Source organism: Colletotrichum scovillei, assembly GCF_011075155.1.
Source record: "Colletotrichum scovillei strain TJNH1 chromosome Unknown Contig00004, whole genome shotgun sequence".
Taxonomy (NCBI): domain Eukaryota; kingdom Fungi; phylum Ascomycota; class Sordariomycetes; order Glomerellales; family Glomerellaceae; genus Colletotrichum; species Colletotrichum scovillei.
In genome coordinates this window covers 146587-172879 of record NW_023336262.1, presented here as the reverse complement: position 1 = coordinate 172879, position 26293 = coordinate 146587, and the positions used below count along the sequence as shown (strand labels likewise).

General features: G+C 54.5%; 10 protein-coding genes across 10 annotated transcripts; 3 read left to right on the top strand and 7 right to left on the bottom strand.

Moving 5' to 3' along the window:
• Positions 1–798: 798 nt before the first annotated feature.
• Positions 799–1397, top strand: HER10_EVM0006301 (DSS1/SEM1 family protein; the record flags this gene model as incomplete). Its single annotated transcript, XM_035475890.1, has 3 exons — positions 799–940; positions 1182–1296; positions 1358–1397. The coding sequence occupies 3 exons, from the start codon at positions 799–801 to the stop codon at positions 1395–1397; spliced, it is 297 nt and encodes a 98-aa protein (XP_035335011.1).
• Positions 1398–1836: 439 nt separating this feature from the next.
• Positions 1837–3484, bottom strand: HER10_EVM0012106 (phosphoglycerate kinase; the record flags this gene model as incomplete). Its single annotated transcript, XM_035481509.1, has 3 exons — positions 1837–2603; positions 2672–3092; positions 3419–3484. The coding sequence occupies 3 exons, from the start codon at positions 3482–3484 to the stop codon at positions 1837–1839; spliced, it is 1254 nt and encodes a 417-aa protein (XP_035335429.1).
• An 841-nt stretch (positions 3485–4325) lies between these two features.
• HER10_EVM0005697 (Mpv17/PMP22 family protein) lies at positions 4326–6847 on the bottom strand. The gene is made up of 4 exons (XM_035475303.1): positions 6029–6847; positions 5674–5764; positions 5049–5593; positions 4326–4993 (listed from the first exon to the last, which is right to left on the bottom strand). Exons 1-4 carry the CDS (start codon positions 6095–6097, stop codon positions 4877–4879), a joined length of 822 nt encoding a protein of 273 aa, XP_035334961.1. The 5' UTR covers positions 6098–6847; the 3' UTR covers positions 4326–4876.
• A 1916-nt stretch (positions 6848–8763) lies between these two features.
• HER10_EVM0000836 (glycosyl hydrolase family 53) lies at positions 8764–10082 on the bottom strand (the record flags this gene model as incomplete). Its single annotated transcript, XM_035470603.1, has 3 exons — positions 8764–8891; positions 8946–9913; positions 10015–10082. The coding sequence occupies 3 exons, from the start codon at positions 10080–10082 to the stop codon at positions 8764–8766; spliced, it is 1164 nt and encodes a 387-aa protein (XP_035334607.1).
• A 584-nt stretch (positions 10083–10666) lies between these two features.
• Positions 10667–15044, top strand: HER10_EVM0003281 (uncharacterized protein). Its single transcript, XM_035472963.1, has 3 exons — positions 10667–13411; positions 13468–13779; positions 13832–15044. The coding sequence occupies exons 1-3, from the start codon at positions 13330–13332 to the stop codon at positions 14629–14631; spliced, it is 1194 nt and encodes a 397-aa protein (XP_035334792.1). The 5' UTR covers positions 10667–13329; the 3' UTR covers positions 14632–15044.
• Positions 10831–12975, bottom strand: HER10_EVM0003863 (uncharacterized protein; the record flags this gene model as incomplete). The annotated part of the gene is made up of 1 exon (XM_035473526.1): positions 10831–12975. One exon carries the CDS (start codon positions 12973–12975, stop codon positions 10831–10833), a length of 2145 nt encoding a protein of 714 aa, XP_035334834.1.
• Positions 15045–15059: 15 nt separating the features above from the next.
• On the bottom strand, positions 15060–15543 carry HER10_EVM0012682 (DNA directed RNA polymerase). Its single transcript, XM_035482072.1, has 2 exons — positions 15216–15543; positions 15060–15141 (listed from the first exon to the last, which is right to left on the bottom strand). The coding sequence occupies exons 1-2, from the start codon at positions 15416–15418 to the stop codon at positions 15117–15119; spliced, it is 228 nt and encodes a 75-aa protein (XP_035335475.1). The 5' UTR covers positions 15419–15543; the 3' UTR covers positions 15060–15116.
• Positions 15544–15815: 272 nt separating this feature from the next.
• On the top strand, positions 15816–17962 carry HER10_EVM0011096 (HIT domain-containing protein). The gene has a single exon (XM_035480536.1). The coding sequence runs from the start codon at positions 16059–16061 to the stop codon at positions 16647–16649; it is 591 nt and encodes a 196-aa protein (XP_035335345.1). The 5' UTR covers positions 15816–16058; the 3' UTR covers positions 16650–17962.
• Positions 16850–17802, bottom strand: HER10_EVM0011680 (aldo/keto reductase; the record flags this gene model as incomplete). Its single annotated transcript, XM_035481104.1, has 2 exons — positions 16850–17245; positions 17305–17802. 2 exons carry the CDS (start codon positions 17800–17802, stop codon positions 16850–16852), a joined length of 894 nt encoding a protein of 297 aa, XP_035335392.1.
• Positions 17963–22777: 4815 nt separating the features above from the next.
• On the bottom strand, positions 22778–24698 carry HER10_EVM0009162 (uncharacterized protein). The gene is made up of 3 exons (XM_035478661.1): positions 23897–24698; positions 23542–23654; positions 22778–23471 (listed from the first exon to the last, which is right to left on the bottom strand). Exons 1-3 carry the CDS (start codon positions 23974–23976, stop codon positions 23191–23193), a joined length of 474 nt encoding a protein of 157 aa, XP_035335216.1. The 5' UTR covers positions 23977–24698; the 3' UTR covers positions 22778–23190.
• Positions 24699–26293: the final 1595 nt, after the last annotated feature.

Here is a 26293-nt window from a genome sequence, read left to right as displayed (position 1 = left end):
TTTTCTCCTGCTCTTTACTTCCTATTCTTGCCTGAATAAGTGTCCACTTCAAAAGGACAAAATATGGCCACGCTTGCGTATTCGATGTAACAGAGTGCCCAACAGTACGTAGATGCTTGCCTTAGCTTCAGACGGCAGTTTTCCCGTCTTTGTCGCGAACCCAAGGTTTACGACTTTGTTTTGGATCTTCTCAATCGTAAAAAGTGAAGCAGTCAGATGAACCGAGTAACCCAGACACTTTTGGGACAAAACACCGTCGTCAAGTAAGAAGTTATTCTCACCGGCTTGACTTCAGCTTGGTGGGGGAGAGTTGCTATGGGGGTGCACGTCAATCCCACCTGAGCCTATGGGACGTACGGTAAGCTAATCCCACACCCCACCTCCGACGCCAGGGCCAGCATTACGCCTTCCCAGTGCCGCCTGTTCAGCCCGCCGCACCCAGCAAGCAAAGCAGCAGCAACGCCAGCCAGCCGCAGCCGGCAACTTCCGCCCGTCGACAACCTTCCACCACCGACCGTCCGCCCGCGTTGCCTGCTACCTCTCCATCGCCTGCAAGCAAGCTAGCTCCTCCCAACACCATCGCCATCACCAACCCGCAATTCCAACACCGCAAACCCAACCACAATCACAACCAGCGACACCGCGAAACCTGCGAAACCCCACGAAAGAAAAACTCTCTAGGAATCCGGTCAATCTTACCCTTCCTTCGACGACAAATCGCAATCTCGCACAACCGAGAGGGAAGCGCAAGGCATTCCTCAATCCACACACCACAAAGACACACACACATCCCACACAATGGCCTCGGACGCAAAGCCCCAGGACAAGACCGCCTCCGCCGCGGACCCCAAGGCCGACGAGACGACGCAGCAGCAGGCCGCGGCGGCGAAGAAGCCCGCGCTCGGCGAGGACGACGAATTCGAGGATTTCCCTGTTGATGGTATGTCTCCTCCATCCTTCATTGGCGATAATCTCCTTTCCATGGTGTTTGACGAAGCATCTACTGCTTCGGCTTTACTATGATTGAGGACTGATGATGGTATCACTTGGTCCATCTGTCTCATCGAAACCTCGAGATACGTTGGAGGGGAATCATCATACCTGGCCAACATAGACAGACACGCCACACTGTATCTGCTTTATTTGCGAAGAAAGACAGTATGCTAACGTATCTACCACAGACTGGCCCCAGGAAGAGACCGAGGCGGCTGCGGGCGGCAGTGGCTCGACGCAGCACCTGTGGGAGGAGAGCTGGGACGACGATGACACGACCGACGACTTCTCGGCGCAGTTGAAGTATGGCAATCCCCAACCCTCTGAGATCACCCCCATAACAGGAGTACTGACAACACCACAGGGAGGAGTTGAAGAAGGTCGAGGCATCCAAGAGACGATAAGCTACTCGCGGTGTGTGCGTGTGGTACGATGACAGGAGGCAGAATGACGCATGGGTGAACTTGGCGGGAATCACGGCATAGACTACTCTACGTAACGAGCACTATACGACTGGCGACATACCAGAAATGAAATCACAACTGGGCACGCGAGGTTTTCCAAATCCCCCTTTGGATTTCCCTTGGAACGAGACGTGTCTCTACTTTTACTGTTTATTTGATATCGTGATGTTTAATGATCCTAGGACATGACACGAGGGCATTACGTTCATCATGAGCGCCCCTCCTTTTCCCGGGCATGGGCTTCTGCGTTCGTTGCATTCCCGCACGCGCATTTCTTACATCCCGAGTCCTAAAGACTGGCCTTACCAGCGCGGCCTTTCCCATCTATCAGACCGATCGAGTCCATAGAGGTTTCATCCTCCACTATACGAGGAATGATTTACTTACTCGACAGAGCAGTGACACCGGGCAGTTCCTTGCCCTCGAGAAGCTCCAAGCTGGCACCACCGCCGGTGGAGACGTGGCTGAGCTTGCTCTCGACACCGTACTTGGCGGCAACGGTGGCCGTGTCACCACCACCGATGATGACAATCTTGCCGCCCTCGGCAGCGGCGACGGCGGCATCGAGCGTCGACTTGGTGCCGGTGGCAAAGTTGTCAAACTCAAAGACACCAGCGGGGCCGTTCCACAGGATGGTCTTGGAGTCGTCAATGGCCTGCTTGTAGAGCTCAATGGACTTGGGGCCGCAGTCGAGACCCATCCAGCCGTCGGGGATGCCGGACTCGTCAGTGGCAGAGCCGACCTTGGCGTCCTTGTCGAACTTGTCGGCGGTGACGTAGTCGACGGGGAGGACGAGCTTGACGTTGTTGGCCTTGGCCTTCTCGACGAGCTTGCCGACGGTCTTGGAGCCGGACTCGTCAAAGAGGGAGTCACCAATGCTGACGTTCTCAAGGGTCTTCTTGAAGGTGAAGGCCATGCCACCGCAGACGATGAGGGTGTTGACCTTGTCCAGCAGGTTGTCGATGAGCTGGATCTTGTCAGAGACCTTGGCGCCACCGAGGATGGCGAGGAAGGGGCGCTGGGGGTTCTCGAGGGCCTTGGCGAAGTACTCGAGCTCCTTCTTCATGAGGAAACCGGAGGCCTTCTGGGGCAGGTCGACACCGACCATGGAGGAGTGGGCGCGGTGAGCAGTGCCGAAGGCATCGTCTAGTTATACTTATTAGCTTCCGAGACAGGACGGGGTTCTCGATAGCAGTCAAGAGTAAAGGACTCACTGATGAAGACGTCGCCGAGGGCAGTGAGACCCTTGCGGAACTCCTCAACCTTGGCCTTGTCGGCCTTGGTCTTGTTGCCCTCCTTGTCCTTGGCGGAACCCTCCTCCTCAATGTGGAAGCGCAGGTTCTCGAGGAGGACAACCTGGCCGTCGGTGGCCTTGTTGACGAGGTCCTCGACGTCCTTGCCGACGCAGTTGTTGGCGAACTGGACGTTCTTGCCGAGCAGCTTCTCGAGCTCGGGGACGACGGGCTGCAGGCTGTACTTGGGGTTCTCCTGTCCATTGGGACGGCCCAAGTGGGACATCAGGACGACGGCCTTGGCGCCATTGTCGATGGCGTACTTGATGGTGGGGACGGCACCGGCAATACGCTGGTTGTTGGTGATCTTTTTGTCGGCGTCGAGGGGGACGTTGAAGTCGACCTAGGTGAGGGGTTAGCAAGGGGAGTTCAACCTTCCGGCTTAGTGGGCCGTGGCTTTTGAAAGCGTGCCCAGCGTTCCCGGTGTATTCCAATGCCGTCAGAGAAAGCATGTGCAGGGTGGCCGAGTCGAATACCCGCGGCTTGTCCCGTATCGCCAGAATACGGAACGGGTGTGAGGTGATACCCGGGTTCAGGCGCGGGTACGTGTGGCATGGTGGCATGGTGGGGTAATTTGAGCAGCAGCAACAAAACCACCACCAACACCAGAACCGTCCCCAGCACCGCTCAAGGCCAGGACGTTGACATGGTAAGAGTGGCATGACTTACGCGAATGAGGACGCGCTTGCCCTTGAGGTCGACGTCGGTGATGGAGAGCTTGTTGGCGAGAGACATGATTGCGATTGTGAGGGGCGCAAATGTGTGAGGATGAAGGGTAGAGTTGAAGGTTGAAGAAGTAGAAAGAGGAAGAAGAGGAGGAGGGGAGGGAAGACGTTGAGGAAGTAGTAAAAGGTCTGAGGTATATTTAGCTAAGGTACTTTAGCTACCACGCGCACACGCTACCTACCTTGCCCAAGGTGGGATGGCTGGACCTGATGGAGTGAGTGAGGGAGGGACTGGACACCACGCCGGACACTTCTAAGAACGGCGCGGGCAGGGGGGTAAAACATGCAGTAATCAGTCAATTCGAGTGGTTCAACACGGGCACCTCACGTTGGGAAGCTTGCAATGGTGGGGTGCTGCTGTTACTGTCATTCAGTGCCAGCGACTCGGACGCTGTAAGGTAAGGTACCTAGAGCAAGCAGGATGGAAGGAGGGGCATTTTCGCTCGGCGGTTTTTTTGCATGACTTTTTTTTCTGTTGGCGGGGTTGATTTTCGGCCCTGCTGTTGCACGCCTGCAAGTACTGTACCTTATCCATGCCCGGGTGATAGATACCTAGATTTGGCCTATCAGTGGGGGGAGCTTTGCTTACCTACCTTGCCTTAGGTGCCCTGTCTAGTTCTTTTCCACTAAATCGGCCAGCTGCGACAACGGGGGTGCTTGCGGTGCTGGTGCTTGCGGCCTGCCCCGCCATGGGTGTGTGACGTGATGGTAGTCTGATACCTCACAGAAACTGCGCTTTCCTCAACCAATCCCCCGGTCACGGCCATCCGCCCGGAATCAACGGACCGTAGCCAAAATACCTATCGCCCGATACCAGAGACATGTAAGGCAGGGTAAAACACACGGAAAGAGCCTGCAGCATCTTGGCTATCTTATGGTTCCGTTTCAGACGCTATTGTTGGTACATAACAGTCCTGAACCGAGGACTGTGCACCAAGCATGCTGTGGTATGTTATAGCAATAATTTTCAACAGCCAAGGTGACCGGGGTTTGCTCTCAGTGACAAGCTTCAAATATCACCGAGAGATCCGCCGGTCCAAAATCGGAGCCATTACAACATTCTCAGACCACACTTTATCCAAAGCATCAGATATCATCGATGAACTGTCTTGTTCAATTTCGTTGCATTTTACAACTGCTTACTACAAAAGAGAGACGATAAAATGAGGGCCTTCCTAAACCAATCATTCGGATCCAAAACACCAGACGCCTGTACCCTTCGCAGCAGCCGATGCCGTTAATGCCGTTGCTGTCTTTTTCTTTATAACGATCGAATAAATTCTAAGCACGACTGTGCTCCATTGGTATAACCTTCTCGTGTGCACGCCATGGTGTCGACCAGACCTGACCCATGCCGACCTGCAGACTGAAAATGCGAGGAAATCAAGTATAGGTGGTGAGTTTAGCTGAGACGAATGTGGTCGTCCTCGCGGGCGCCGGGGCGGTTATCGACCTCGGTAGATGAGTTGGTGAGGGAGAGGTAGGCGGTCCAGGCAATACCGATCGTGGAGACGAAGGGCTACGTAGTGTTAGCATGTATTACTAGTGTCTCCCGTTCAACTTTCCGAACTTACCAGTTGGAACTGCATGGGCATCAGGCGGAAGTTGACGACCTGCACGGCAGGCCAGACGATGAAGTTGGCCTTCAACGTGGGGATATACATGTCGCGCAACTTGCTCATGACGGCACGACGTCCACCACCCTCGGCAACCGTCATGACAGAGAAGAAGCACAGCAGACCAAAGGGCGCAAAAATAAGCTGATCAAATGCGACTCTCTGCATGGCAGGGACGAAGGCGCTGGTCTTGGTGATGGGGAAAGTGGCTGACAGGAACTTGAACCAGCGGAACTGGAGGGGCGCCATGCCGAAACCGTAGGCCATGAAGCGAGTCAGGCGCTCAAAATCGAATGGAGGAGGCAGGCTGCTAATGTTGGGAATGAGGTCCTTCTCGTAGAAGGGGTTCTTGCGGTCGAGGTCGTGGATTTCGATCGCGATGCCATCGTCCTTGTCGACGCCGCCGGGCTTACGGACGGCCTTCAGGCGAAGGGCGGTAACTGTCTGTGCGGTCGTATCGGCGATGCCACCGAGGATGGCGTTGGTCACCATCATGGTGAGCACTGTTGCGACAATAGAGTCAGTATGAATGATGGATCATGGTGTGGCGAACTCTGGATGTGGGATTCTTGGAGGCACGTACGTGGCCGTTCATCGTAGTATTGGTTGAACTTGGACACCAGCCGGGCGACGAGCGCCATTTCGATAAGAATGATGATTGCGTGAAGCAGTGGCTATAGGTAGGTTCGCAGGTCAGCGTAAAGTTGACTTAATCAGGTGCGGCGCGATAGGCGTAGATGGAGGAGATGCAGCGATAGGAGACAGCGGAAGCGCAAGCGCAAGTGCAAATGGTAGTACGGAGGTGGCGGACGGGAAAGCAAGACAGCCAAGCAAGGATTCAGATTCAATCGTGTGAGGAATGTTCTAGGAGCAACACGAAAAGCAACGAATGGAGCAGGCAGGTAGGTACGACAGTGCTATGGAAGGGGTTGGCATACGAGACGTCCATAAATGTATTTGCTGTTGACAGCTCGGACAATGCGACGGCGAGAGAGTTCCCACGACATGGTGACGGATTACGCAGAGGAGGCGCCCGGGGTGGGAAAGAGGTTCTAGAAGAAGGAAATGATAGAAAAGAATAATATGAGAGAGAAGGAGGCGGCGACCGGGCGGTGGTTCGGTTCTGTTGGTTTGTGCTTTTTGGCTTCGGGCTTGGGGAGCCGGATCGATAAGGTGCGCCGCTATCGATTCGTCTATTGCCTCTCAGACGTGAGGTAACGATTTGGCAAGCAAATCGACGGGCGATGGGAGGGATGAAAAATATGGTCGAGGGTGACGAGGACCCTTGGATGTGCTTTCTGCAGGCGGATGGCTTCGAAAGGCTGGGTACGGGGAGTGACGAGTGACAAATGACGACACCGTAGCGAGAAAAGGGTAACTGATGTGCTTCGTTGTGGCGCACGGGAGGCGGATGATTGGCCGGTATCGCTGGTTTGGGTGATTTGGAGGGGAGGCGACGGAGGTTTTGTTCCCGCTGGTCTGACAGAAAGCAGAAAGACGGTTGACCGAGAGAGTCGGGGAGGCGAGGCCGATGAAGCAGCAGCAATAAAGAAGAAGGATCTTCAAACTTGGCGAGAGTAATGTGTAGTGTAGGACGGATGCGACGGGGGTTATAGGAGAGGGAGGGACAGGATCTAAAAAGAAATGGAGCAATGCAATGGCAGGCACGGCAGGTAATGAAGCGCGCTGCAACCGAGAAAGATTAATCCTGGTTTCTTTGCCTTGCTCGAGTGGTAAAGAAGAGGCGGAAATAAGACGATGGAATGGTGCTGCAGGTTTGCTGCTTTGCGTGCTTCAAAGCAATGGAACTTTAAAAGATACAACCGACAAGTATCTTCCTGTCCTCTCTCTTAAGGTAGGTACCTTACCTAGGTATGTCCGTCCACGAAAGGAAGGTGAGGCATCAGCAGAGCTCTTTCCTCCCTCCTGTCTGCGAAATCATCGGCGGAAAGTCGGCCCAAGCCACGCCTTCCTCAGGATTAACACTGTGTCGCTGGCGCCTTCCGCTTCCCCACAGATCACCATCAGGCAGAACCTCAACCACCCAAGATGGCTAAAAATGGATCTTGACAAGTCTTGACCAGTTGGTCTCACGGCTCAAGTTTGGACAGAAACATGGGGCAGACAACGACACTGCGGATGGACAGCGGACCTCAAGAGCTCCCCGACGGGCCCCGACCCTACCGAAGCCGCACCCCTCCGTATACCGCACAGTGCATTTACCAGCCTGCGCCTCCCACCAGCTCCTTCCCGCATCCTCCTGGGTCCTCTCACCGTTCAGTGTCCATCCAAGGTCACTCACCACCTCACTTCACCTCACCTCACTCACTTACACCGACCCTCACATCCTCATTCCTCATACCAACAGTGTTGTGTATTCATCCAAACAACAACAACCTCATGTGTGCGAGGCACCTTATTCAGATGGAACGGCACACACTACCACCCACAAACTTCATCTGTTTCTTCAAACCGACTGACACCCTTTAGCCCCGTCCCTGCACAGAAACCCCAAACACGACTCTCGCTCTCCCGATCAATGCTCCCGTTTCATACACGCGTACAATCGTGGGGTAACCGCTGTTTCCCATTCCCATCGCATGGCTGATGACGTACCAGGGTGAAGCTTCTTTTTCTCACCACGTACTTTCCAACTTACTACCAGCTTGGCCTGCTTGTGTGCTTGTGTGCTTGTCAAGCTTTTTCGTTCAAAAGACCTCCTGTAGAACGGACCGGCTGATGAACAAACCACTTGCCTTCTCAACAATCTCATGTGTCCAAAGGCTATGACTATGACGCCCTCCCGCCTCGCGCTCAATCGAAACAGAGTTACGGAACGGCGCTGCGGTGAAAGCATGAGCTTGTTAAACATAGGGGTCCTGCCTGGCAGGATGAACCCTGACCGTCTTACCTGATCGCGGCATACCACTTTGTTTAATCTGTCACATTTTGTTTCTCAAGGCCTCCCTCCTGCTTAATCTCTCGAGAATAATGGTTGAAAAGTATGGAGAGATGAAGACACCCTTCGACTGAGTCGGGGCATTCACCGTGTCAATGCTACCATCTACAAGCTGCCGGCCGCCGGCAACGTCAACACCATCGCAACATACCTCCCGGACAGATACCCCCCTTTTCCGCAACCTGATGCGGCTCGCTTCTCGAGAGCCGGGTAATTACTGTGAAGTTGAACAGTAGAAAAGGGGGCTCGCAATTGGTGGGTGTGCTAAGTGTTTGAGGGGCATGAGTGGCACTTTCCACGGAACCCGCTTCAGTCTTTTGCTGTAGCTATCACAGTCAAAGTTCACACGAAGTCAAGCATCACCAGTGACAGCAGACTGGCCAGTAAGCTGAGTACAGAAAGAATAGAAGCAAAAGCATACGGAAGGAAATACTTTCATAGCCTTGTTCACTCAAAACAGTCACCACCGACGAGTCAAGTGAGAATTATTGAGACTATCCCAAGAGCCAACTCAAATTGGATTCCGTAACCTTCGGGTATTTTTGAATTATCATTAGCATCGAAACTATTCTGACTCAAGCAGCAGTTCATATCCCCCCTGCCACTTGCGACTTCTGCTCTTGTGCCCTTGCTCAACGGCAGCTATCCGAAGTCCGGACCGCAACTCTTCAGATTTCAACCTAGACCTCCCTGCTCTCAGTGCGACGCACCGGCCTACTTTTCCAAGTAGACATTGACAGACGAGCGCGAGTACCCAAATGTCTTGGGCCACTGGCTGTAATCCGGCTCGAACAAGACGGCGTCGTTGCAGTCACTTCCCAAGCTCGTGTTGTTCAACCACGCTATCAAAAGTCAGCATCTCAACTCATTGTCAACCCAGAGGAAGTGGTGCTCACCAGGCTCCCAGTACCAAACACCCTGTCCAAGACCCTTGGGCGTCTCCCTCACAGTCTTGAGCAGCTTCTTCATCCACTGCACCTGACCATCAACGTTGTACGGGATACTCGGCTCCGACGACTCGGGGATCGGGTTCCACTGCCCGTTGCAGATGGCAGGGTAATCCGTCTCGACAACCTGCATCGGCTTGCCGTACTTCTCCCCGAGCACCTTGAGCGTGTTCTTGAGGTTCGCAAACGTCGCCGACGTGCCGTAGAACGGGTAAAAGCTAAACCCGAAGCTGTCCCACGCCGAGAGCGGCACCCCGTTGTCGACGAGCGCGCCGTACCACCGCTCCTGTAGCGTCAGGTTCCAGCCGTTGTCGAGGTGGATCATGACCTCGGGCTTGGGCACGCCCGCGCACGTCGCGTCCTTGACACCCGCTCGCGCGGCCTTGTAGAGCGTCGCAAAGTTGGTAAAGTTCTTGACCAGCGCCGACCACGGCTGAACGTCAACATTCGCCTGGCCCAGAGGCCACAACGTGCCGTGGCGGAGCTCGTTGCCCAACGACACGATGTCCAGCGTCACGCCGGCGTCCTTGAAGGCGACGAGCGTCTCGCGGACGTAGTTGCGCAGCGTGCCGGCCAGGGGCTCCAGCTGCGTCGGCCACGCCGCGGGCAGCGGCTGCTTCTGCGGGTCGGCCCAGCTGTCGGCGAAGTGGAAGTCCAAGAAGATGCGCTGGCCCTTGGCCTGGAAGCGCTTGGCCAGGTCGATGGTGTAGTTGAGGCCGTAGGTGCCGTCGGGCGGGTTCACCCACAGGCGGAGGCGGACGGCGTTCATGCCGCCGTCGGCGAGGATGTCGTCGGCCGGGCGGGTCGCGTTGCCGCGCGCCGTGTCAATGTAGATGTTTTGGTTCTCCTCGAGCATCTTGAGGGAGCTCAGGTCGTGGCCTTTGTAGAAGAAGGGCTTGCCGTGACCGGGGCCGGGGCTGTCTGCGTTTCTTCATGTTAGCCTTCTGTTGACATTGTTCTAGTACCTCACGGTAGGTGTTTTGGTGTAAGTGACGAGATGTAAGTGGTCAGAACGTACTTGACGGGCTCCGGGGCCGGAACAGCCGTGGCCAGAGCCGTGAGGCCGAGGAGAGAGAGCAACTTCATGATGAGATGATATCACAGCGGTTGAGACACACAAAGAGCCAATCCTCCAACCTCTCCCTCGACGACGCAACAGCCGTGTTATATATCAATCTTAACAACCCCCTCACCGCCCACCGGGCTAGGCATCAAGTCGAACCATGATTTCACCACTCTGGCAAGGGTTCAAAATAAACGCAAGCGAGCTGTCAGTCGTCACGGGTCTCGGCAATCTCTGTTTTTTTTTTCTCTTTCACTTCTCGGGCCAATGTGACCATTCGACGGAAGATTTCCCAGCGGGCAGAAGCACTCAAGACGGCAGGCAAAGCAGCAGCTGACAGAATGGAGACGGCCCGAACTGCGGGGACTCATCGCGGGGTTACCGGGGGAGACCCCAGACTCGGCACGCTGACGATTGGTGCGCCTGCGCGACCTGGAGGTGGTGGGCCCCTGCTCGCCCGCAATTTTCGGATATTGTGCCTCCAACGAGTTACAGTAGCAACAATAGCTTCGTTGGTTTGGCTGGGGGTGCCAAGTTCCAGCAGTCTGGGCCTCGACGTGGGTGGCCGTTGGCATCATCAGGTGACGGGGGCGGGGATGAAGCTTCGAGAAAAACATATTGGAATTGGGGGGCCCAGCCAACGTGCCAGCCTCTCCCAGACCTTGAACCAACCCTTCCACGGCCCTCTCGGAACTCTCAGCCGAGGTTTATCACGTCGATGCTCTGGATATTGATATAGCCATGATAATTACGTTCCATTTGTGGTTAAGCTTAACCATCGGCTAAGACGCGGGTCCAGTCGAACTTCCTCCATTTCTTCTTGAAACCCTCGACTCTCCGGTCACCCTTGTTCCACCGTCCCTGTTTCTTGATCACGTCCGGGCCGACGTCTAGGATGCCCCCGATTATCTCCCTTGCAAAAAGGTCTCCTCTCGGCCACCGGTCAGAGTTCTCGACGATGTGCCCGAGGCCGCCGTCGAGCGTGAACCACGCGTGGAAGTAGGGCATCTCCTTTGCGATGCTCCTCCGGAACGCCGTCCTGCCCATGCCATCTCTTGCCTTGGCGGCCGTGTCAATTATCTTCCGGTGCTGCGACCACTCATCTTCCGTGGTGAGGAAGGCCTCTTTAAAGTAGGCCGGAGCCGTCGCGCCCTCTTCGTACGGGATCGGCACAGCCATCATGGCCGCATGGAGATGCCTCTGCGGCGTGGCTGCATTCTCGTAGAAAATGACTTCTTGGCCCTTTTCGTGGTACATTCTCGTCAGAGACTTCATAAAGTTTCGAATTTCTTCCCATTCGTCGTCGTCACACTCCAGCAGGTTCTTGCGGTGCGCCATGGGCGTAATGACAGCGCCGCCTTCGCTGACCTCAGGTTCCGTGGGCAGTGTCAGGAACACGCGCGTCGCAAGAGAGATGACGGGTGCCAGAGGGGGCTGTCCTTTGTCCTCGTGATGGCACAACGGACAATTGTCCAATATCCGTGACACCTTTTGATATTCGTTGACAGCCACGTTCTTGAGGTTAACCTCGGACTTGTGAACTCGCTTGGCAAGCTTGTCCGCATTCTCGTCCATGTAATCGAGGTCGTCGTCAAATTTACCGTCCTTGGCAATGCGCTCAGCGAGCCGCATACCTTCGCCGCCTGCTTGACCGCGCGTCCTGCGCTCCTCGCGAACCATGTCTTCGATTGACATGTCCTCGTTGGCTTCAACGTTCCCGCGCTCTCGCCCACGCTTGTTTTCGATGGCCTTGACCTCACCACGAGTCCCTGCCAGCATTCGGTTATCCATGACACCGAGAACAACAGACTGCGGCCCGTTCGTGGCAAAATTCGCTGCGGCTTGATTGTACTCGGCTTCCAACTTGGCAGCATCTGGTGCTCTGCGAAGCTTCGCCTTCATCATCTGAGCTCGCATTCTGTTCAACGCGGTCTGGTCCATGGGCGTATGCTGCATGGCATTGTCGGGGATGATGACGCCTTGTTCCACATCGTGGATATCGTCTCGCGCGGCGGGTGTCTCTTCTTGTCGGCGTTTCTCCATGCGCTCGCGATAAAGGTCTCCCGTAGGCTTCTCCTTGCCCACATAGCCACTTCCATACACCTTGCGCCTGTCCATCTCGATCTTTTCCTCTCTCGCGTCGTCGAATTCTTGCAAATCACCAAATCTCTCAAGGGCAACATCTTCAACCGACCGGCCAGACTCCTCAGCCATGGAGTAGACACCCTTGAGTTTCGTCAGGCGCCACTGGGAGCCATTGTCTCCGAATGTGTAATTGACTGTCCGCTCTGCTGTCGCAGCCTTCTCATCCGATGTCGGGATATTATCCACTTCAGCGAAGTCTCTGTTGATTTCTCTTTCGTGAATGACTCTCGGAGCCTCTTCCTTTGGTGGTGGCGGCTTAACCTCCTTCTGTTTCCGCTGAACGTAGTCGATGTCGAGAGCCGACGGCGCAGTCATCCAAGAATCGCGCATCAGTGGTGCTTCTGTGTCCTTGGAGTTCTGGGGTGTTTCTTCATCCGGAATAGGCAAGTCCTCTTTCGGGTCTGACGTCTTTTCGTGTGTGTCCGTCCGCCGCTCGTCGTCTCTTTCTCTGTGCCTATGCCTCGATCGCCGCTCCTCGTCGTCCCTTTCATGACGAGAACGCTTGTGTCTGTGACCATCATCCCCATCTTCTTCGTGGCGGCGGGATCTGTGCTGTCGATGCCTGTCATGGTCTCGGTCGCGGTCGCCATCTCGACTGCGATGTGTATCGCGATCGCGGTCTCGGTGTCTGTCAGAAGACCGATCGCGGTGATGGTGATGGTGGCTGCGCTGCTTCTTCCTCTGTCGGCGCTCTTCTTTTTCGCGCTCGATGCGCTCCTTCTCGCCCTTCTCTGCTGCCAGGGCCTTTTCAAATTCGTCGAGGCCGTCCATCATTGCTGTGCCTAGAGGTGGGAAGCTTGCTAGTTGACGATGGAGCTACCAGCTGCAGTGGCCTGTTTTTCTGCAGGTTCCCTGAACGAATTGGCGACGCTGGAGGAACGTCACTTTCCCAGCACGGGCCAGCAAGATTTTGGCAATGACGGGGGGCGTCTGATTACCTACTGCGTATCCGTAGTCGTTGCAACTTACAGGGGGCGTCTCGTTCATTCCGACGCCCCGCGCGGGGCACTCAGCTCTTGCAACTCTTCCAGAACTTTTTTTCTTAGCGACCGCCCGTAAGAGAGCACTTCTACTGGACATCAAACACGCCTGGGAGAGCCACACGCAAATTCCCACCACATCAGAATGGCTTCAACATCCGCAGAAACCCCCGCCGAGAATGCGGCCACTCAAACTCCGACCGCCATCGTCGTCGTCGGCATGGCCGGTAAGGCATACACAACCGCGTCTTGCGCTCACTGTGTCGCTGACCAATACTACCAGGCTCCGGCAAGACGACCTTCATGCGACGCATCAACTCATACCTGCACGGCAAGCAGGATCCTCCCTACGTAATCAACCTGGATCCCGCCGTGCTCAACGTCCCTTTCGAAAGCAACATTGACATCCGCGACTCGGTCAACTATGAGGAGGTCATGAAGCAGTACAACCTGGGACCGAACGGTGGTATCCTGACGTCCCTAAACCTCTTTGCAACCAAGGTTGATCAAATTGTCAACCTGCTCGACAAGCGCGCTGCGCCAGATCCGACAAACCCCGACAAGAAGCCCATCAAGAACATTCTTGTCGATACTCGTAAGGCTGCAAGATACCTCGGCAGACTCACCCTTTGCTAACACCGCCGCAGCCGGACAGATTGAGGTTTTCGTTTGGTCCGCCAGTGGAACCATTCTTCTCGAGTCTCTCGCGTCCTCCTTCCCGACCGTCATCGCCTACGTTATCGATACCCCTCGAACCACCTCCACGAGCACATTCATGTCCAACATGCTGTACGCCTGCAGTATTCTCTACAAGACCAAGCTCCCCATGATCCTGGTATTCAACAAGACCGACGTGCAAGACGCAACGTTTGCCAAGGAGTGGATGACCGATTTTGAGGCTTTCCAGCAAGCTCTTCAGCAAGACGAGATGAGCGACGTCATTGGCGGCTACGAAACGTCTGAGGGTGGTAGCGGCGGCTCTGGCTACATGGGTAGTCTCCTCAACTCCATGAGTCTTATGCTCGAGGAGTTCTACTCCCACCTGAGCTTCGTTCCCGTCAGCTCCCGTCTGGGAACAGGCATGGACGAGTTCTTCGCCGCGGTGGAGGAGAAGGCCGAGGAATTCAAGCAGGACTACCTCCCCGAGCTGAAGCGCAGGCGCGAGGAGCGTGAAGAAAAGAAGCGCCTGGCCCGTGATCACGAGGTTGAGAAGATGATGAAGGGTATGTCGGTAGACGCGGGCAAGAAGCCAATGGTTGTCAAGCCCGTCGACGACGATGACGATGGTGTTGATGTCGCCAGCGACGTGGACGACGACGATATGCCGGATGACGAGGACGATCGCGAAGGTCTTCAGGCCCGGTACGAGGCGGCCATGGAGGCTGAGGGCGACTCCATCATGGCTGATGGCAGCTTTGCAAAGTACTTGCACACGCGACCGACATGAGGTGCTACAGCATACGTGCGGCGCAGGTCACATTTATTTGATATAGAATGAACGAACAATTGGGCAAGGGGATGGCGTTTTAGACGGTTGCTGCATTATCATGAGATACCTCGAAAAGAAAAAAGGAGAAGGAACAGGTGCAGAAGAATGCCTTGCTCTATGAATTGATTTTGGTCCCCCCACCTTGAACTCCCGCAGCCCTTGCGCATCACATGCGTTGTGGCTTTGCTTTGATAGTTGGCTGTTTGTCATACGTGTCCCTCGTACGAGACTCTTTCCCTGCTGGAGAATATGCGGCTCTTTGGCAGACAGCCAAGACTCTCTTCCCATGCAGTCTCGAGTCTACCACCTCGTGTGTCATCCAATTCCGACTCTCGATTGCGCAGCGCCACATCGCTGCTGCTATCCCGCCCCCAGCGTACACACGTCGCGCGAATATCAAATACTCTCTCTCTCTCTCTGCCAATCATTCTTTGACTCCCCAATCATCTCGCCTCGAACTGAACCATTCTATCCCACACAGTCAGTCTACGCTCTCCCAATACCACATTCCCTACCCGTCTCTATGGCATGTAAAAGCTCACCTCTTGGTCCGCTCCTTGTAAAGAATACGACAACCGCACTCCTTGCATCTGATGGGATCGGCGCGACGCAGCTGGAACTTGAGACCGCAGTCGCCGCAGAGGTATTGCATCTGGGGGCCCTCGGAGCCGTAGGACTGGTAGGCGGCCGCGCTGGGCGCGGAGGCGGCACCGGCGGTGGGGACTTGGTAGGCTTCGCGGGACATTTTTCAGTGATTTGCGTCTTTCGAGGGTTAAAAGGGCGGTGGAGGGAGTCGTTACGTTCGGGGGGGTGTAGTGGTATGGCGCGTCGGATATTGAAGTTTTGGCGATTTTCTTCAGAGAGGCGGCGGGATTGGAAATGCAGGCAGAAGGCGTGGTGGGGCTGGGATGACAATTTGTCAGGCGGTGAAGGCGCATAGGAGCGGCAGAAAAAAGGAAGAAAGTTGGGCGGTGTGTACTGCAGTGATGTGGTGGAGCTCTGATGAATCGGGTGGGGCGTCTGAGCTGGCCCACTTCCCGAGGTTATCGCTTGCCATCCGTACCTTCCCCCGTACCTTGCTGCCGCCCTGATTTCCTGGGGAGAGAGAGAGAGAGCTTCCTGGGGTTTTGGAAGAAACACCTCTTGGACGCAGCAGCTTGTCCAACGAACCTCACGTCTTTCGCACCGTCCTCTGGATTTCGTTTCTTTCCTCGCTAGTCTCATAAAATACCTTCGAACTCTGTAATACTTTCAGAACGACATCAGACAACGCAGCGGGCGTTTCTAGACTCCCCCAACACATCTACACCCCCGATAATGCCAAAGCTCTCCCCGGCTTTCCACACCACCACAAACACCACGATACCGCCCCCGACCACCCCATCATGACACCAAACTCCCAATTCGACGCGGGCGTATCCCACCCAGAAGGCCAATGTCCCTTCTGCGTAATCGCAACAGAATACCCGCCCTACGACCCTTCCAAACCCCCACAAGACGAAGGCGACAATTCGACCCTCGACCCAAACCGCATCCCAACGCCCGCCTTCGTCGTCCTCTCCACGCCTCTCCTCATCGCCTTTCTCGACATCCTCCCGCTATCCCGCGGCCACCTCCTCCTCTGCCCGCGCGCCCACCGCCCGAAACTCACCGACGCCTCACCCGACGAGTCGGCCGAGATGGGCCGGTACCTGCGCGTGCTGTCCAACGCTCTGGCGCGCACGACGGGCGTGGAGGACTGGAACGTGGTGCAGAATAACGGGGCCGCGGCGGCGCAGGTCGTGATGCACATGCACTTTCACCTCATTCCGCGACCCGAGATCCGCGCGAGCGGGCGCTATAGCGAGAGCTTCACCATGTTTGGGCGGGGCCGGAGGGAAGAGCTGGACGATGAGGAGGCGGAGCATTTTGCAAAGGAGTTGCGGGAGAACGTGGCTGATATCTTGAGGGAAGAGAAGCACAAGCCGAAGCTTTGATGGGTAGGACGAATAGGCTTTTTCTTGTTTTTTAAGTTCGTTTATTCATTTCATGTATACCAAGGACTGTCATGTCCTAGCTGCCTATGCGTAGCAGCATGTCTTATCACGCCGTAGCGTTGTTTCGTTTCTTTTTAACTCATTATGTGAGTCCACCACTTTTTTCTCACACTCATTACACTGCTACCCAAACCGAACATTTACTCATCATCGCCGAAGAAGACCTTGACACCGTCGGGAAGGAAAGTGCCGTCGCAGACCTTGAAGCGGTCGGGGATGGCGGAGATCTTCTTGATCTCGTCATCGGTGAGGGACCAACCGTCGAGGTCGTAGTTGGCCTTGATGCGGCCCTCGGAGACGGACTTGGGGATGACGCTGACGTCTCTGGCCAAGCCCCACTGGAGGAGGACTTGCTGGGGAGTGCGGTCCTTGGACTTTGCAATCTCGAGGAGAGTCTGGTTGGTGTAGAGAGGGGAGTCGGTGCTGCCCAGGCACGAGTAGGCGGTGGCGTGGATGCCCTTTGACTTGCAGTAGTCGAGGAGCTTGGGGGAGGGGTTGCAGGGGTGAAGCTCGATCTGGTTGACGGCGGGGACGATCTGGGTCTGTAGTTAGTATGGAAATGGCTGAAGGGAGAGAATGTTGTTGTAGGAAATACCTTGGTGGAGGGATCGTTGAGGAGGCGCTCGAGGTGGGTGAGGCCAAAGTTGGAGACACCAATGTTCTTGACCTTGCCGGTGTCGACGAGCTTCTGCAGCTCGCGCCAGGTGTCGACGTAGTCCCAGTCGGGGTAGTGCTTCTTGAGGTCGTCGGGGTCGGTGCTAGAGGGCCAGTGCATGAGGTAGAGATCGACGTAGTCGGTCTGGAGGTTCTCGAGGGACTTTGTAATGGCCTCGGGGACGCGCTTGTGCCAGGGGTTGTCGAGCTTGGTGGTGAGCCAAATCTCCTCACGGGGGACGCCCGAGGCAATGATGCCGTCGCCGACCTCCTTCTCGTTCTGGTAGGCGAAGGCGGTATCAATGTGGCGGTAGCCGTTCTTCAGGGCGGCCTCGACGGCGAGCTTGACCTGGTTGGGGGCGGACTGCCAGGTTCCCAGGCCGATGGCGGGAATCTTGGCACCCGTGTTGAGGGTGAAGGTGCGGGAGGTCTGGGACATTTTGGGCAGTATTTGAGGTGTATACTATAGAGTCGGGGGTATCTTGGGATAGAACGTAAAGGACTCGATATGAGAAGAGAGAGGAGTTATCGTGGAATAGCAAGATATTCTTCGGGAAGGAATGGGGGAGTGCTCTTTTGTATGCGCTCAAGACGGCGGGAAATCATGTAAGCAGGCAGTGGAAGCTACGACTTGGATGATAATGAGCTCGGTATCCTTTGCACCTGATCTTTTCTGTTTGGTCGCATATCTATCTACCTACCCGCCATGTACTTTACTTAGTACCTGAAGTACTGTCGGGTGTAAGTGTGGAAGGTGAGGTTAGTGTCACTTAGAGTACTTGCGTTCGGTAGATAACGCTCCTAAGCGCGAGGTATCTATTTCTCCCGTCCCTCCTTCCTTCTCTCTAGGTATCTACCTTAGGTAGGTAGGTACATGAGGTAGGTGGTGAAGGAGAGGAAGGTCCAGTCCATTGAGTTGTTTGGCCCCAGCCAACCCCTGATCCTGCCCCCTCCAAAAGAGTGTCCAGAGTTGCGGCAAGTTGCCCCTCCCCCCACCTCGTGTGCGCCTGGGAATGACGCAGGAGCAACAGGGGACCGGGGGCTGTATCTTTTTTTCTCCATTTTCTTCTATGCGCGTTGGATGCGCCTCGATGCGCCGGTGCGCGGGAACTTGCCAACCTGCGACCCGCCAACCTATCCGCTTCCAGCGTTTCTGTTCCATTGTCTTGTGCCTTCTTGACTTTGTTAATGGATCCTTCAACTGTCAGAGTTGGCAATCTGGTTTCTACTATGGCGCCGCTATCCCCGAGAGAGCAGTTCTACCAGTTGAACCCTCCTCCAGCCCTCCATCTCTCGGTCCGTTATCCCCTCTTACCTAGAATTCTACATCATGGTCCTTCATCATTCTCACTGTGTCATTGACAACTCAGCGGGGTGAGTACATGGAGGGGCAAAGATACAAGAAAATAAAGAAACGGCCGGGGGATTCGCGCCGAGCAGAAAAAAACCAAGCCAGCCTGGACCTAGTCACCATCAGCCGTTTCGTTTCCAACACGCCTGATTGGCACCGCTTGTTACCCGTCCCAATCCGCGTCGCTGGGACCGGGCAAATGTCTACCGACGCGCCATATTTGTTTTTTTCAATCTGCGCCTTCACCTCCCAAGTTCCCATGAAACTCACACTTCGCCCCGTTGGCGTCGCCTCTGCCGGACCAACAGGACGCCAGGACGTCACATATGCGACAACTGCCACATTGTGATAATAATCTTGAATTCATCGCGCGTCTAGTTGTGGACTTTTGACGCCCAGTTCCCGGGCCTGCGGAACCTGGGCGCAAGCTGGTGTCCCTCTCCAGCCGCACGAATGTCTTGCCAGGAACTCATCTATTCCCCCACCTTGCCACGACTCTTTGCACTCTGTGACACTCGTGTTGTTTCTTCTTTCCTGAAGAATAATGTTGCGAAGAAAGAATGTACAAGAATACCATGGAAGGAAACCATTCCCCTCTCGCTGTCTTCTCCCCTCTTCTGCTCATTTCTCTTTAATACTCCAAGCCTCTTCTTGTCAATATGCTCTGCTACATCCCACCGCTGATGCGCTATAATATAAATGTAGTCATCAAACTCCCAGGCCTTCGGCATTGTATGGGTGTAGATTCGATTCTCGGAGAGCCTGTATCACATCTCATCTCCCGTATCGAAGCCGCTCCGTGTATCCTTATTGCGAAGGTCGTCACGTCTCTCTCTAGTAACAGTCGCAAGCCAAGACTTTGCTCCATGGATGTTGGCATCAAAAAGACGCATTTAGGCTGAGGTAGTCACGGCCATCCCTCTCCTTTCTGATATTTGGCTCATACGACGCCCACGATTGCTGTCGACCTTTTGCTGGGACTTCCCTTTCAAGTTATCACAAGCCAGGAAAAGTCGATGGCAAGTTGCAATGAATGCTTCACAGTAAGGCCAAGAGGCGATGACATGTCGTTGGTTTAAGCACAACGTCACATTATCTCCCCGAGACTCGGGCCGATCGCCTCCAGCCGGATAGGTCATTCGGCAATGTCCAAAATGTCCCGGTTTAGGGTACTCAACTGACCCCATCAGTGGCGTGATTGTCGAATGAGATGAGGTTAGCGGAATGGGCTTGATGCATCCGTAGCCAATGGTGACATTGAGTTTGCAGAGTCATTCAGGTCAGTGTGGCCTGCTTGTTCAATAGTCTCATCACAACGCGCCTTTGGTAACAGCCTGGATACTGTCTTAGACTGACAAGGTCCATTTTACCGTACATTGCTTGCTGTTGAAGTCTACTCAGCCATAATAGAGACTGGCTACCCAATACGCAGAGACCAAGCCTACTTCAGGATACATCTAGCTAGCCCCTGCCAGTCCCATCTTCCCAAGTCCCTGCAGTTCATGTGACAACACACTTGACAGTGCCCTAGATCTTGTCCTAGTCTAGACTACCCGAGGTCACCAATGCTTCCTCTCATTGACCCGGGTCTACGCCGGGTTGTTTTCCATCTGATACTCCGCAAACTCTATCATGGCATCCCCCATATTCATCTAGCCAAGTACAAGTTTCGGCACGAGATTACTGATGTACCCTTGCTTGATCCGTTCAAGCTACCCCATACTAGTGCCGGGGCCTTGTTTATCTTGGTACATGTTGCGCCATGGGCTGTGGTACCTTTTCCGGCTGCTGTGGAACAGGATTGGAGGTAGTCTATCCACTGACTGGAACGGCTACCATCATTGGGAGGAGCTAGCTTGCTTACAGCTGATGAAAGTAAACGCCCCTTAGGGAGAAGGCCGCTAATGGGAGGTTATCGGCCGGCAGAGGTTGCTGGCTACGCTTGCGGTGATGTTACTTGCTGGGTACGCCGGGCGGATGAGGCAAGGAGAGGTGAGCGGGCGGTAATGAGGACTTGAGAGACGAGCTACCTTCTTCACATCTGGCTCATCAATGTATAGAAGATATTTGACTAAATCACCTTATCTCTCCCCATCCTCTTCTCCTCTTTTCAACCTCACACCTAGTACGCAAAGTAATATCTAGAAACCCTCGCTTTAGCCACCATATAACGCTCCTAAGCATTCACCACCACTCTGATCACATAGGAAAAGCACACGCTCACTGAAACCAACCAGAAACGTGAATCAATTCTAGAGACACAGGCACTTAGATAGTCTAGTGGCTCTCGTTCTCTAGGACTATTGGTAGAGTATTCTACATAGCATAAACCCAGTCTAGGTGATGTAGAAGGCTACAATGTTCTTGGAAGGTGACACAACTATAAATAGTGAGATATATTTATTCGCGTCGGATATGTTCTGTGAATCCTACGAGACGTTGCCGGGTTCTTTACGACGTACGCGGGTCTATGGACTGTAGAACGCGAGACAAATTTGCTATTACAGTACTCCTTACTAATGCTTTTATACGAATCCTGTCATGGATTCTCCAGAAGTCTGAGCCGTATGTCGTGCGGGAACTCTGTCGTGCCACTGGGTTTCAGTGTTTTGTGTGTGGTTTTGAGGATACTTCGTATTGACACATCTTGCTGACTGAATCCGGCGAGATGTACATTACGTGATAGAATCACCAAGGGTTTTGCGCGTTGTCTTTCCAAAAGAGTGGTATAACTCAAACACAGAAAGCACGTTGGAACGCATATGAGCTGATGGGTATCCAGTCCCAAACGCTCGAGAGCTTGTGATTTTCGGACTATTCGCTGTCACCATGTGTTTCTAGTGACAGAAACATGTAATTTTTGAATGATCATGTGAGCGAGAGGCAGATAGAATGATTTGTAGGGCCCTTAGCTGGTGAGTCTTAATCATCAAGTTATCTACGAGGAAACTGGAGCCTTGCCTTATTATGCCACGGCCACCCAAAGTCCATATCACCAAGCAGGTCTTGCTCCTCATATCCCACTGGAAGTATCTGCTTCATTGGTACTCGTTATCAAGTTTTTATCCTGTATTGACCGAGAGTGGACATGGAGAACGCCGAGCGAAAGTAGGTCCGCAAGCTAGTCAATGACCACTACAGTAATGGACGAGGTATTGAACATCTGCCGAACTAAGCTGCAACCAGTCAGCCTTTCTATATCATTCAATACCCATAGAATCCAGGAACCGCTCAGGCCCAGGCTGCAGACCCTTCTCCAGAGCCACACAACCAACCTCCACACAATTTGAGCATCGCCACTCCTTCAATCCAGCACATGCGACCACACCCACTGGAGAACTCGGGATCCCGTCCGCTCTCCTATCGATAAACCAGCGAGGGCCGGAGTAGTAGTCGGGTCGGAGACGACCGGCGAATGCCTGGTGTTGCATGTATCTTTTGCCTTTTGTGCTAGCAAGCACTCTGGTTGGCAAAAGTGGCGCGTACAGCGAATGACCCATTCGTTCATCGACGACGGCGAGAATTCTCCCGTCGTGAGATGAAAGCCTTTTCCCCTTTCCCTTCGCTCTCTCTCTCTCTCTCTCTCTCTCTCTTCCCTTTCCGGAGCCGAAGATGTAAAACCCCCGGCCACCCGGCCCCATCCCGCCCATCGTGAGCGGATCCCCGGAACCCAACCCTCAGCCGAAAAGCCGGACGGAAGGCCCGGCCCTTTTTTTTAGCCCCCAAGACTTGCCCCCCAATTGAACGTCGCTCAAAAGGCCGACGGGGACCTTTTATGCGGCCAGTCAACACCCGTCTTTTCCTGCACTCGGCAATCAAACCAACCAGAGAACAGGCACACGCACAGAGGACCAACGTCTGTCTTCGAAAAGGGTTGGAAAAAAGGGGGAATAATACTTCATTGGACAAGGTACCTTGCAAGTAGAGGCGCGCAAAGAAGAGCAGGCCGAACAAGTGTCGAGTATCGGGTATGTCTGCATCTCAATTGACACCCAATCTATGGAAATGAAGTATATAGATATATACATGTTGAACATTATCTTACGTCTTCCTCAAATTGCTGGTCTACCTTTGGGGTTTCTTTCGTTTCGACGCAAATGTTCCCAAAGTTTCCCCCTCAGTCCGAAGGAAAGGAGGCGAAACGAACCACATCCGTGCGCTTGAGAGCGATCCAAGTGGTTGGCATGTGAGGGCCATTGCTGAGGACTGTCGCATTCTGTCGCAAGCTGAACACAGCTCCTAGGTATTTACATCGCATACAGAAGATGCTGATTTACATCATATTGTCATTGGCAGAACATCCCGGATGAAGGTGCATCGCGTCACATCACGGAGGAAACGCCATCAAAGTAGGATGTTCTTGACGCTCCCCTTCTTACATCATAGTAGATTACTGGACAACTGATAACCGCACATGAAAAGACCGATGGACTTAAAGTGGAAGATTGATACTGCTATATAGAACACACTACGAGTCTACTCCTCGGTGTCACCGCCAGCAGCAACAGCCTTGGCGGCATCACCGTTGGTAGCGGCAGGTGCCTCGGCAGCCTTGACATCACCCTTGGCAGGGGCGTCCTCGACGCCGTTGGCAGCTTCCTCGTCGGCCTCAGCCTCCTCTTCCTCTTCTTCAGCGTTGTCTTCACCCTCGGGCTCGTCTTCAGCCTCTTCCTCCTCATCGGCGGCCTCCTCAGCGTCGGCCGCATCATCCGTGGCAGCGGTCTCGGTCTTCCGCTTCTTCGATGGAGGAGCTTTCTCTGTGGGCCCTGCACGTTAGCTGTCCGTCCTAGATGGATTGGTGTATAGGGCGCTGTCGAGTGGGCTTACCGTCTACGCCGTTGGCGTCTCCGTCTTCCTCGGCATCTCCCTCTTCCTCCTCGTCCTCCTCCTCTTCCTCGACGTCGTCATCACCCTCCTCTCCGTCTTCCTCTGATTCATACCTGATGGGTGAGCCTTGTTAGTTGTGTGGTTGAGGGAGATGGCATGCCGGACAGCGGTTGTGTACGCGAAAATGCTTCCAGTACCTCGGATGGGCCCGGCGCATAGCTACGGCAACATTGGAGCTTCAATGACAAGATAGCTGTGTCTGCGCATACGAGTTCAAGGTCTGAGTAGAAACATCACTTGATATTTACTACTTTCAAAGAAGGTCGACGGCATGGGCAGGATAGGAACGACTTACTCCTCTTCCTCTTCACCGTCGTCATCGGGAAGGGAGACAAGCTCCTCCTCCTCTTCTTGCTTTCTCTTGCGGGTGGACATTGTGTGATGAAGCTCCGGAGGGTTCAATTGGGTGTGTTAGGTTGTCTCGGGATGAGATTTCAGTAGGAGACAGGCAAGAGAGGGATGGGAAGAGAGAGAGATATGTAGGAGAAGTAAAGAGAGAAGAGGGAGAGAGTTGGGGGATGGCCAGGACGAAAGGTAGGCAAGGTAGGTAGGTTGGCGCAAGGAAAGCTATGGGGGGAGGACGGGGCAAAGTCAAAGGTGGGTGGGTGCGAGTCGACTGGTGGTAGCTCTGGCTCTCTGGGAGCGCAATGGGCGGGCGCGAGGAAGAGAAGAGAGGAGGGAGTGCGAGGCATTGTGGTGCGGTGTGGTGCGTTGCGGTGCGCCAGAGAGTGAAGACTGAGGAGGGGGGTAGGGAAGCTCCCTCTCTCTCAGCTCCGTGGTGCGCGTTCTACCATCCTGTTTGCGAGGGAGCGTGTGCGAGGCAGAGCCGGCCGGAGGTAAGGTAAAGAGCCAAAGCCTACTCCGTAGAGGTCCCAAGGAACAAAGTGCCAGAGACTCTGAGCTGGAGCAACACCCAGTCCCGCTTCACCCAGTCACCCAGTCAGGCCCAGAGACAAGAAACTAGGCCAGGACTGAGAGGAGGGAGACCAAGGTGGATGGATGGGTGGAGGACCAGAGGGTGGCTGGGGGAACTTCGAGTCGATTGTCGGGGGGTGCAAGCGGGCGACTGAGGGGAGAGAAAGAGAGAGACAGACGAGACGAGACGACCAGCGAACGGGGAGACTGGAGAGACGTGAGCGCAAGAGACGGGAGAGAGAAAGAGAATCGCGCGAGGGCGAGGGTGCGCGGGCGCGGGCGTGAACGTAGGCGTGCGCGGAGGAATCGGGGTTGGGTGGAAGATCCAAACAGGGAACCAAGCAGACTGGCGCGGTGCAAGTTGGTCGACGGTCAGCTTTCGAACTCGGAGTCTGACGCTCTGGTTGGTCTGTCGAGCACGAGGAGCTCGGACCTTTCTGGGGAAGCAACAGCATCACCATCCCTGCCCGGAACCTAAGGTGCGTGCAGCAAGCAGCAGCAGCAGCAGCAGCATCACCGAGGTGGGAGACAAGAAGACGAAGCTCCGATCCTGTGCCCTCAGAGAAGAGAGCCCTCCCCTCTTCCCGTCGTCCAGAGTCCTCCCCAATATCCCTCTCTCAGTCTTCCCTCCCCCCTTTCCGCCTCCAACTTGCGTTGCTCTCGGTTGCTGCTGGTGTCCCCCCCTGTGTCAATCAAAAGCCGCGTCCGTAGCTGAAAGCTGTAGCAGGGAAAGCCAATGGCAGTCCTCAATCGCTAGCAATTTCTCGATGAGTACACACCCTTGGTGTGAAGGACTAAGGTACTCCGTACACCATGATAGCCGACCGCACACTGACGTGATTCTACCCGGAACGGGACGTCATGAACGCCGTCATCACGTGCGCTAGTCTCCCGAGTCCAGGTACCAACCTAAGTCCCGTCCAGTGACTCCCAGTCCATCCGGGTCGCAAAGACAATTCGCTCCGTCTTTAATCCGTCTTTGCGTAGCATCCCTACGCCCGACCCGGACTACTTCGTAGGTACCTTAAGGTAGACCTTGAGCTGCATTACCGCCTCTCCGCTATCTGCTCAAGTCTGTACTTACAGCCTTGAGGCTCGATAGCGAATATCCTCAATACCAGCGCATGCCATGATGGAGCTGACGTAGAAAATGACAGAATGAGAGATATGCAAAAGGTAGCGAGTCCGTCCAATTAGTCCACAATGACTGGAAGGGATCCTCCAAGATAGGCGGACCCGAAAGGATAGATATGAGCTGGTTTGCCATACTGGCAGAAGGGCGCGTCGCGTACGTGACGTGTGACCACACTCGCAAAGTGCTCTCATGCTGCAGAGAGGCTGCCCTGGCTTGCCAACACGTGCTACTGAGCACTGGTTGCGACTTGCATCCCAAACACACCGACAAGGGTTGTGTAAAAATGTGAGAAGCAGGCGGCAAGCTCTCAAAGCACCCACCATTGGCCTGCTGATTTTGCCCATTATGTTTGGCGGGTGCTGCCGACGGTGACGGGCAATAAGTGCTCCTTCCTATCTCTTATCGGTTTATCGCAAGATCATGGCTATTGGTACTCATTAGCCGCTCGGGTAGGGTGACCGAGAATTGGAAAAAGAAAGAGTTGCATCTTGGCAGTAGTTGGACCACGAATCTGACTAGTCCAAGGTTGAAGGTTCCCCTCATGGTGTTTCTAGGGAGGATGAGACATTGCCGATCTGATATCTTGAGAGGGCCGACGCGTCGATAGTCCGAGGCAAGGGAAAGCCATAACGGTAACAGAAA